This window comes from Diprion similis, chromosome 6 (genome assembly GCF_021155765.1).
Source record: "Diprion similis isolate iyDipSimi1 chromosome 6, iyDipSimi1.1, whole genome shotgun sequence".
Classification (NCBI taxonomy): Eukaryota; Metazoa; Arthropoda; class Insecta; order Hymenoptera; family Diprionidae; genus Diprion; species Diprion similis.
Window position 1 is genome coordinate 19,272,625 of NC_060110.1, and position 12,299 is coordinate 19,284,923.

Here is a 12,299-nt window from a genome sequence, read left to right on the forward strand (position 1 = left end):
TTTTCCTGATCAACTTCTTGCAAATCGAGTAATCAGTTTTAATCTTGAACAAAAATAACATTCAAAGTTGTAAGTTAGTGTTATATGCCAAATCCTGTTTTAGCAGCTCTGGCAGTTATATCATGTCTTCTCTAATTTTGTGATGAACTGTCACAAAAGACGAGTTTTAAAAAATCTGTCTGGACTCGATGCTTCGGCTTACATGACAGTTATTCAAAAAATATTTAAAGAACTATACGGTGAAGAAATTTTCAATCAACACCAAGTGCAATTTACCGAAATCCAATTGAAATACACAGTGGTAATAAAATTCATTCAAATATATCCAAAGAACATCTTAATCTTGTTTATAAATGCGTAATAATTATCGTTCCTCAAGGTCCAATTACGATTCGAAGAATTATCCTTACGTATTAATGTTACTTGTTGTCCGAAAGTATGTAACAAAACGGATATATTCTTACAGACTCTGTTCTTTTTTTAGCCAGCTGTATTATCGGTGCAGCTCTAAAATCGTTCGAGAAATTCTTTTTTCTCCGAACGTTAAGGATTCTCGTTTCAAAAGCTACACAATATTCTAATATCGATACTGACGCAACCGAAAGTTTCCGAGGTCAACAGCTTCTATAACCGTCAAGCATTATTTCTGTATTATACAAATTCAACGGCAGCACAAAATTATCCCTGTAATTTATTTATTGATATTATTTCCTGAGAAAAAAAAATAAAATTTATTCAAACTTTCACTAAATCGTCCGTAGGAATTTCCTTTTCGTATATAATACGCGGGAACTATGGCAGCTGCCGGTATTCTATATATTTGCTGGTATTTGCCCCGGAACAAACCAACTCTTGTGCGCGAGCGTGTGTTTATTGTGACTTTGAGGATATTTATAGATATCACCACGAGGTTTCAGTCTCCTCCGTCGCTCTCCACCAGGCTACAGGAGTGTTATAATTTTGAACCGAATTTCAACCGCAGTTGGTAGCTTATACACATATAGAATTTCATCGACAATCCAAGGATCTTTCCCATGTCATTACTATCCGAATTCCGATAAGCTTTGGATAAATTTTATATCCTTAAAACCGATACCATTCAGCGATACACATAATGCGTTTCATCTCCGAAACGATTGCTTGAAAAAAAAATTTTCGAGTTATATTCATGCATATATGTCACCAGATGTTTAAGCAGCCCGTATAAACCAGCAACTGCGAACAGATGGCGAATTACGCTCAACAGAATTCTGATGATTTGGAAGCATTTGACGTAATCGCCGAGTTACCAAGTGTGTTATTCGTGTTCGCGTAATCAGACTATATTTAATTAAACAACGGTCGAGTATACAGTCAATTCTTGATACTCAAGTAATTAATAGATCGAGTAATTAATTGGTACTTTAGTCAATCGCAGTCTTATAGGTACCGTCTATGAAGCTAATTAATTTAATTGAAATGCTCGCTGCAACAAATAACTCCTCAATTTTTATGTTATATCCAACTGCAGGTATACAAATTCTTTACAAAAAAGGTTTGGGGTCTTCGTAATCGTAAATAACCGGTGCTATGTATGCTTCTGTGATAAAAACTGGGAAAGAAAATTTTCAGAATATTAAATCTTTTTTCACACCCAATTTCTTGACCATGTCTGTACAATTTAAAAAAAAAAAAAAAAAAAAAAAGAAAGCGACGGCATAACGAACCGAAAATAAATGTTAGGTCATTGACATTTTTAGTTCCCGTCTATATGTTCTATTCCAAACCAACTGAATTACATTGAAGTACGTGGGCTATTATCGGTGGTCGGTCTATCGTCCGAATACCACACTTTTTACAAACCATCTTGTACAAAACAAACTTTCAAATAATTCAATTTTTATTATATGTATAGGTAGTAGGCAGAATTTTGCAGATATGTGCAAGTTAAGGAATTTAGTTAATTGTATTTACCTAAGATGTGACATGCGAGATAAGTTTAGTGCTGATCTAGTTAGAGAAAGTAATTAACAGTCCGAGATGACAAAAATAACGATAAACCATGCTTTTATGAAACATGTGTCTTCATCTTTCTTTTTTGTTCTAATGTCTGAAGTGATCTTACAGTAATTGGGTCAGGTTTTGCGATCAATTGAAGCTACAGACTTACTGCGATTAAAACAATTGAACTCCAATGACCTACAAGTAGAGAACATTACAGAAAAGAGAAGAAATATCGAGAGATAAACGCCTGCTGTTTCTTAACGCTATTATACCTTTAGTTCTTCCGGAGTGCACATAGTTCGCTCATTTGTACCGCAGTGGTATAATAATCTTCACGTGCCCTCGACTGCACTTTGACGTTTCACTAATTGACATCACATGGCCCTAAGCCACCAGAACGAAAACGAGAGAACGAGAAAGATAGAGATAGCGAAACACGTGTGTACAGATACTCGGAAGGAACGTCATATCTGCGCAAGCAACGTACCGAGAAAGTGGGCGTAAAAGTCATATAAGAGAGAGACCCGGCTGATTATATCAATTTAAAAACCCCGGACCCGGGTGTATTAATTTTAGCCGAGTTTTATTAGCGTGGGCAACAACAACCGAGATGAAATCACTATAGCGTTATAACGAAACACTGTGTTGTATAGATACAAAAAATTAACACTTGAGAACCAGCCCAGACGAACTCCTCGTCGTCGAGTATCGGCTCACATCCAGGGAAAGTCCTGCAATTTTTGCAAGTATTTCCAAAATCCGAAAACGCCGGTTGGCAGGCACGGATACACACGAATGAAGATTGAACGCAGATGTGTATCGGTGAAGCAGGCGTCGCGACGCCCTGGTCCAGACTGGCGTCTGGGAGGATCGATGCGCCGACTCCCTCGCACAATACTTCCCCTGTCGACTGTCGACGACCCCTCCGACCGACTCGCCGAGCACCCTTCCAAAAATCTTCGACCATTTTTCCCCACCCTACAGAGGTTTCCATTCAAAAACAGGGGAGCCGCCGGGCGATCTGACTGGGGATGACAATGGCTACGCTTTTTCGAATAACCGGCCAGAACTCTGCACGTGTCTGACGCACTTTTCGAGATGATGATCACGCGTGCGTCATCCGACGACCCCCCAAGCCACGCGGGATAATCAGTCATTGAAGGGGTCCGAAGGACCGGGAGGGTGGAGATCGCCCGAGGAAAGATGATGGTCCATTTCAATTTTATAATCAATATATTTGAAGACTAGACTCCGATTCAAATTCAACAATAAATTATTAGAATTTTTGTTTCCAGTAAGTGATAAAAATACCCACAATTATACGCTGGGTGGTTGAATATTAATACTTTTTTGGTAACTTTATTGTATTACGAGATGGTCGTGTATGAACATAGTTTTTATTTAATTACTACAGTCGTAAGCTAACAGCGATTCTCTTAGAAATGTAGAAGGAAATAAAGAAGAAAATTATAAACTATAAACTAAAATGACTTATTTTGTTTCGGAAAATTGTTTCTCACTAATTTAAACAAATAGATTTTTCTTTTCTCTTTAAAGTCAATTCAGTATTGCTATAATATAGCAAACTGCGTACATTTTTTCAAACTATTGATCAAAAATGAAATGAACCATTTTCTAAAATTTCAATTTTAACTCGTGACGCAGTGGCGTTCGATTTGTCAATGCCTGACGAAATCACGTGTGTTCTGCAACAGCGACAACTGTTCATTTTCCGACCATATGTTAGACTCTTGGGGCGCCGTGGGTTAGGGACAAAAACTGGCCATGAAGGCGAGCCGAAGACCGGATGTACCAAGTCTTTCCATACAAATAAAGCACCGCGAGACCATTCATTTACGAGTTTTCTTGCGCGCGATATTTGTTTTGTATTTCTGTATTCGGTTCGTCGCAAGAACATTCAATTAATATCTTCTCAAACTGATCATTTTTCACGATGACTTAAATATCCCCAAAGCAAGAAACCTATTGCGAGATATTGGGAATAGAAGTAAACGACTGATTAGTTAAACCCGATTTATTATGATTAAAATCTCTTCGTTTCATCTTTAATGAGGTCCCAGAAACACTGACTGATCTCTAGAGGCCACGTTGTTAAGATAATCTCTTCTGAAGAGGCTGCAAACTGCAGATAAGAACTTGCGTTCAACGTGCTGACGGTAGCGTTCAACTACGAATGAATTAAATTATAGGTAATACGGGTTGCTGGGATGTCTGTATCTTGAAATCAGCGTGTGTCACGAGTAAGTATAAGCTACTCAAGCACGGCATGTTCTATTACCAACGCCTTGGGCTTGTACTACCATCCGGATTAAATACGCCAAACAATTAGTGAGCGCAACAGGAACTTGAACGGTTTCAATTTATTGCACTGCTATACTTAGAGCTTTGCGAATATTTCGACGAGAATTATCGTAGTATCAGATTAGTTGTGGAAATTGTTTACGAAAGGATTCACTGATTCCCGCAATTTTATAAAATCAAGTTTTGCCTGAAGTAGGTATGTATATGTATAGAGCACGACGTAAAATGAAAAGAGTCGAGGCATCGTCTGACCTTCCCTAAATCGCAAGATTTATGCCTACGACAACCTTTGAGTCATGGCTCGATTAGGACTGAGAACCGTTCACCGATGCTCTCAACCTTATTCATCAGTGCCAACTGGCAAGACGTGATTAAGGTGAAAACAAACAATCCTTATTTACATACATTTCGGCATCGGACCACCGCTGTGTGTGTATCTAATCCTACCGCTGAATAGGGCAGTATTATAAGCGTGCGTCACACAGTGGTAATTTTGGAATTATTCTGACCATTGATGACTCACTTTTGAAAGTGCTTCTGCATATCCACAATTGACGAAGACTGACGCGTGCAGTCGATTAGTGTTCGGTACCGACTCACGTTCAATTCCGCTGTAATCAGCCGCTGATCGCGTCGTCAAAATCATTTGCATAGGTTACTCCATGACCTTAAAGACGGGATATCCGTAGACGACTGATAAAGTGGGTCAATTGTAGGAATTTATATATCTGGTCAATTCGATTCAATTCGAATGGGGTTTATTGTATTTAAAAGTACGAAAACCGTGATTGATTTACATAAAAATGTACATTTTTTTCACGGTTTACAATAACAAGGTTTCCTACTAATTGATTCTTACCGAAAAAATATCCAGACGAAGCTCCATCTGTATAAAAACACCCCAATCGAAATAAATAACTTGTCATGAAGCTGAAGTCAGTGACGTTGCAACTAAACATCAGATAAAAAAAATCGTAAATACGTAATTTTAGAACGACTTTCAAAGAAGTTAGCTTTTAAAAATCAGAGTATGTTATTTTCATCGTGGTTTAGCAAATTTCATACATTCCTATCGATGCGACCTTTCTTCTAAGTCTTATATACACTCGTTATACCCATTAAACGATTCAGCGAAAGTTATATCAATGAATAAATGAAGCTGGTTCGTCGATTATGCAACTGATTACTGATTAATTACTACGTATCGTATCGGAATTAAATTTTTGTCTTATTCCCTCCTCTAAATTAATTTCCACATACCTTGACTTGCTTCCTTGCTTCTTCGGGCGGCAAGTTTGACACGCTGCCCATTTGCGTGTCGGCCCAAGCCTTGACAGCGGCACTTGCGTCCCGATATTGTTGCCAAAGTTTAACAGCGTGATGGTACTTATTGCAAAGGGCGTCTAGTTCCGCCCTCGTATCTTCCCAGGCCTGGACCGCCTCCTGGACGGCGGCTTCGACGCGTTCCCCGACCTCCGCACTGCAGGACTCCCGTAGCGGTTCCGCTGCGGCCCGAAGTTCGCCAACGAGGACCTCGCGTGCCCCTAAATCTCCGCTCAGGCCCTGAAAATTCGGAAAGAAAATGTTGATCAGTTTTTCGGGTTGGTCAGATGGTTCGTTCGATCGCCAGCTTTTGCTCTTCGACTCAAGCTTCACTCCGGGTAACCGTTCTGGCGTTTCAAATGAACAAGGTCCCTGATATTTCTACATCGATGTTGTAGTAATTCCTGCGCATTGCTCGATCGTAAATCGCATCTGGTTTTCCTCTCGTTTCAAACAGAGATATACAACAGACCGGTGTTCACTTGTGTCTATACATAGATGCGTCGAAGCAATTTCGATTTCAACTAACAGACTGTACAGCTTTATGGTCTGAATTCGCTTATCGCGTCTTGCATTCGTTCGTCTTCAGTCGAGAGAGCTTCACGTGATTGGAAATATAATCTATATACCTATATATACTCGTACTACGTATGTATATGTTGCATACGAAGATTAGCCTTTCGAGGAGAGAGTGATAAAAAAAATTTAAATACTCCATGCGTGGGTAGTGAAATACCTCTGTTATATACGAGGATGTGATGCACTCAGGCACGAACGGAGTTTATTCTTTTTATATAAAAAATTAAGCATCTGATTTTGCGGTCAATATTTTTCCCGATAGCTCTCTTTCCGCGGTTCCTTTTATAAACAAATTTCCCTGCTGTGCAATGTCGTTGTAATACCGATACTCAGTGGCATGCTATCGCACCGCCGAGAAAATATTTTACAAGCAATTATTATGTGTCGAGCAAATCATTTCTTGATGTATTACCCTTCACTTATTAAATGGAAGTGAGCCGGCCACTCCTGAAACCATTTCCTTCAGATATCGGTTGAATCAATATATACGTACTTTCGTATCCTCAACGTTTCTACGCTCGAAACACTCTGTATCGCGGTACAAGAGACACGTATAGAAGTTTGCATTCGTTTTAAAATTAAGTAGGCACACACGCGAGTCCCTGCATGTATGCACAAAGATTCCTCCCGGCTCTGGCTCAAGTATATAAAATTTAATTTTATTCCTTCGTTCGTACTGGTCGAATGACGTAAGATTTTTTCACGTACAGCTAGGGAATCGAGACACGTACGATTCTGCCGACGATGTATGATTCACGAATTGAAGTTTCAATAAGGATTATACTAAAATAACAAGTTCGATTCAGTAAGCGTAAAAATACTGTAGATAATTGTACGACATGTATTTGTATCTGTATAAACATTGAACAGTGCTAAAAGTGAAAAAGTATACAAATAATTCCGCGTTAATTTTTTTTCTTCAAATTATGAACAGTAATTTAAACTTTACTAATTAGCAACCACCTCTGTTATAATAATAATAATAATATCAGCACGATGCTAATTCTTATCTGCCGTGAGACTTAAATCTCATAAATCACAACAATAATACATACCATGATTTATTGAAGAACTAACATCATCCATCACGGATTTCAATTTTTCATTTTAAACGGTGTTTTCTTCTTCTTTCTTTATCTCTTATTTTTCTTACTGGATACCGAGGACTCTTTCATTTTGAAAAATTAGCATAATACGGTATAAAGTAATCTTCAGTAAAACCGCCGTTCGAAGGCAAATATTCGTGCGGGTATACAAAACATATTGCGAAGGTGCACGTGATGCTTTTTTGCATGAATACGAAGGTCCACGTGGCGACATTTACTGAAACGGTTCGGTCAGCTCGTAACAAATTTAGCGATTATGTCATTCCAAGTATAATTATTATTAACTGGATTAACAAACGGCACGTTGCAGGATATATTCATAACAGATAATACCGACTATGAAAGCGAGACACGCGCGTTAGGCACCTACACAAATTTACACCAACATTCAATCCCAAGCAATCAACCGTGCCCATACCATATAATATAATACAATACGATGAACATATCAATGAAGGACTCTCGACGCAAAGTCTTAGAGTATTTATATTTCTTTTAGCCAAATCACCCGGGATTTGACCCAAATATTTTCTTTTCAGTGCGTAGAATTGCAACAAAAAAATTCTTACTATTACGTAACGTACGACGATACAATAAAGACAGGTGCGTCGAGTTGCGACTTTTAAAGGACAAGAATCAACGACTGTTCGTCACTTTTTGCACCTAGAAAGATATATATATTTTTTTTCTTGTTTGCGAGTTGGAAATTTTCGACGTGAGTCAATGTAGGTATACGTGACTCGACTTTCTTATCGTCAGCAGCAATTCACGAGGAACTATAGCTACAGAGACTTCCGTTAGTGGAGCTAGTGCTAAAGTTAACCGAAACTAAAGCAAAGTAACGGCTTTACTATAAATAACTACCTCTATATGTTTAAGCGCGTTGCATTTCGCGGTGAGAAGCGAAGCTCCAAGTTGCATATTTTTTATATCTTATACATGAAATCAGTGTGCAAAATTTTGCCTTCCAGTCCTACGAGGATATAAAATTTTATTCAGAGGTAAATAATTCGTGCTATCCGTTTTTCAGCGTCAACGTTCATTGCAACGTGTTTCCCATGGAACAATGACGGGATTACCTGGGAAACTAGGAAGACATTCACGTTTCGCACCGCGACTCAGCCAATGTTTTACGGTTCAGTGCCTGTGCAGCAGGACGCGATGCCGGTTCGCTAACCGGAGGTATATAAAATCTGCGGACATCGGCTAATTGCAAACGTCAACGTCATCGAATAATTTCCATAATACGGGTAATACGTTAACTAATTTTTTGCCTCCAATTTTTTTTTTACCCAAAGATTATGAAATATGCGGGTAGCAACTACGGAAATACATTGCATTTAAGTTTCCAATAAGTTTAAACGAAAGAGAATGATCCTCCTCACCTAAATATCTGCCGCTGGTTTTCGAGTTGATTGAAAAAGGGCTTATAATAGCGCTGCAAACTCGTACATTCGTCGTAACTCCGGCTTCCTGCTATCGAAAGTAGCTATGTTCACTGATATACAGTTTAGAAAAATGTAGAGAACTGATCAAATCGAGACTGCAGATCTAAAAGAGTCTTAGCTATGCAGTCATCAAAGAAAACTGGGATAATATGCACGAGCAAGTACCTTGACGTCCACGCGAACACGAAAGATACGCGTTTTGCACATGGAAAATATGCGATAAACTGCACTAACGTATTTCTCAAACTGGTTCACGACGACGCATATCACACTATCTTGTAATATCACGAGGATCAACACTAACGATGAAACATAACACGAAAAACGATGTACAAACATTAAGAATTAGTTTAAACGACGTGGAGGTTTCGGCACTCGATCACCAGCGTGTGAGAGCGCGCGATCTTTACTGGCCCACGATTGGCCGCCGACTGGCAAGAAGACCGTTGATAGCACCGCGGCGGCTACTGATAGCATTCAGAAACAAATACATATTACGAAGCAAGCCGCTCGTCCGATTGGTCGGTGCGCTTGCGTAGCCGGCGAGTTTTAACGCCTGTGAGACGGTAGGTAGACGGATAGGTGATTCGTTAGTGTGCGCAGCCCGGCGAGGGCATAGATCGAGTCAAAGAGTCTTATCTCCACGGCTCCATAACAGTCTGACGCCTCGGCTTTTTCGTTCAAATTTTGACGCCGAGAGTTTCATAATATTTTGAGTGTTCGTTTGAGTCGCTCAAATTCGAAACACGGCAATTAAAAATATACACCTAAACTAAGTTGACACACATATTTTTTATGCTAAAATAAAGACACTCAAGAAATTTGAAACTGTTTGGAGCAGTAATAGCGTACATACGGCTTATAAAGCGCTCTGAATACGACATAAGTCAAAAGGTTCCTTGTTTATGTTAGACCTGTACATAGAGCGTTTTTAGATAAGATAATACAGTACGGTAGCTTATCTTCTACTTTACCGACATTTTGTGGAGATATTATGTACTCGGATATAGAATCCCGGTTCTTAGAGCTCGGTTATCTCAGACTCCATAATCGGATGATATAGACTCGGAATAAAATGTTCGAAAACGCCAACGACATTTCAAAGTGCAGCTAGTAATACATAGTGTTTTATGACAGAACTTGGAACAGGTTGTTATATTATTGGCCAACCATTTCACTCGTCGATTAACACCTACTCGCTGGCTGGTCAGAGACGCCTTGAGATATGAGGTCGACGTCAATTATAATTAACTGTTCACAGTACGTTCGACTCCGAGGTATTGACGTGTCAATGTTGCACATGATGTTTTTTTATTTGAAATCTATACACGAATATAACGTACGATATAACAGGCAAATGGTATCAGAATTCTTTTCCAACTGTAAGGGGCGAGAAGAATCGAGATGTATTTTTAATCCAGTTTCAACGTCTATATATATATTTTACTAGGGTCATTGAAACCTGCTGCACCGAAGCCCAAGAATGCTTCGCCGACAATAAGCTGCCTCTGCACTGATAGTTTTCTGCCGTTATAGAATTTGAAAGGGTTCGTTAAGCATTACAACAATCATAGAATTAAAACCGGAAATTTGTAAAAAAGCGTAGTTACTGAAGAACAATTTGTTCACCCTCTTTTTAAGATAGACAGCTAGAACTTGTCGGAACATTATAATTGGATTTACCCACGGAATTGACCGGATGAATTTTCATAAATAATTGAACGGTAGGTAAGACATAACAGTAATAGCCATTACACCGAACTCTGTACTACCCACTGAGCTCATTGAATTACAACCGACACGTTAAGAATGATGTTCCTGAAGTAACAAAAAGTCAGATAATTTATGTCGATATCTTACCTCCAACCGTTCCGTCGCCTTCAACAGTCTCTCGTAGTCGACGGATCCCTGGACGGTAAGAAGTTCCATCATATAATCCGCCTCCTGAACGGACTGCTGAACGAGCTCCAACTGCCTTTCAAATCTGCGCCAGAGCCCGAGTCTGTTCCGAAGAAGAGTAAGGAGTCTTGCGCACCGTGATTCCAGTTCAGTGTGTACATCCTGAAGGTTGGAGATTTTCCTTTCAACGGCAAGTGGCGACACCGACACCCTGGTCCGCATCGGTAGGGTGTGAAGAACCTGGCGAAGACCCATCAGATCTTGCCACAAGTTGGTCAACTCCTCGGCGACGCCGTGGCACCGATCCACGCAGGCCGCTACGATTTCACTACCTTGACCCTCGTTGCCTTCGCATTGGTCAAGAACGGATGACTGTCTTTGATGGGTTCTACGAACTCGCGCGAGACCTCGTTGCAAGGCTTGCAATCGCTCTCTGAGAAGCTGCGCAGCGTCTAGCTCTTCGCCGATTAATCCTTCGATGCGGCGTGCCGATGACAGCAGGACTCCGACCCGCTCACTTTCTGCAGCCGGAAGTAGTCCTAGCCGTCCGAGTTCCTCCTGTATGATGACGACTCTATCGAAAAGAACAGATAGCCGTTCAACGTACAGGTCAAGCTCTTCTTCGGTCTTCAGAACTCCGTGGAAATCATCGATGGTGATACGAAGTTCGTTCAGTTCTCGCTCCAAAAGCTTCAGCTTGTCGTTAACCGGGACGTCGCTCGAGGATATATTTTCGGCAACGGAAGCTTGGATCGTGTTTATCTTTTCGGTAACGCCTTGCCAGCGGTCCTGGAGCTCACCGTGGAACTGCCGCTGAAGCATCTCGTCTGACAGTGGGACAATTCGAAGTGCATGCTCAAAGTTGTTCTCAGCCTCGTTACGGATGTTGTTGTGGACTTCGTACTGCGCTTTTATTTCCTGAAACAGAGAAGTGACCTTGCTTTATTTGTTTTTTTTTCTTCATCCTGAAAACCCTCTTATGGCGGGGAATTCAATTACTCGAAAGAAGGAATCCGTGCATCCGGATCTTTAACCTAAATCGTTGGGCTCATGTGTCACTGCTGCATCTTGTCTGAAGAGGTATATTTACTCTAAAAATACCAAAGTTGACGGTGTACTCGTCTGTGGCGGTGAGCCAAGTCTATTTTCAAACTTGACCTGAATCTATGAGCAAGTTCTGAACCCGTAGATATTGGAAAGAAAGTTCGAGAGGTTTGGACGACGGGAGAAAGCGTTAGATATGTATGTACAAATACAACATAAATTCTTGAAAACTCACCCAGAATTGTCGCATGTTGCCGCCCGATGGATCGTGGACAAATGCAAGATCACGTTCCGCGGAGTTCATCCAATTTTCCAATCGACCAACTAACGCTTCCTGGGTGGTCCAGCGATCCTTAAATGCTATGAGCCGCCTCAAAGAAGACTCCACTTCGTCTTGAAGCTTGATAATAACATCCAGTGCCTCTCCGTAACGGTCTTCAGGATCTTCAATTTGCACCAATTCTTCCAAGCTACGAGCTACTGCTAATAGCTGAATTAGACGTGCATGGTGGGTAGCGATGTCGGAGGATAATGACTGAAAATCATATTGCAACGAAACACATGACTAAAAGATCAAGTTCTGTAATCGTGAAAT

The 12,299-nt window shown here is 40.3% G+C and overlaps 1 protein-coding gene across 5 annotated transcripts in view; it reads right to left on the reverse strand.

Moving 5' to 3' along the window:
- LOC124407200 (nesprin-1) overlaps nt 1–12,299 on the reverse strand; it is a 126,882-nt gene that overhangs the window by 8,844 nt on the left and 105,739 nt on the right. For all 5 annotated transcript variants that reach the window (XM_046883085.1, XM_046883083.1, XM_046883082.1 and 2 more), the window contains 3 exons: nt 11,940–12,239; nt 10,622–11,578; nt 5,566–5,868 (listed from right to left, as the gene is read on the reverse strand). In XM_046883085.1, the coding sequence (XP_046739041.1) occupies nt 5,566–5,868; nt 10,622–11,578; nt 11,940–12,239 (1,560 nt within the window). The remainder of the gene's footprint in view (nt 1–5,565; nt 5,869–10,621; nt 11,579–11,939; nt 12,240–12,299) is intronic.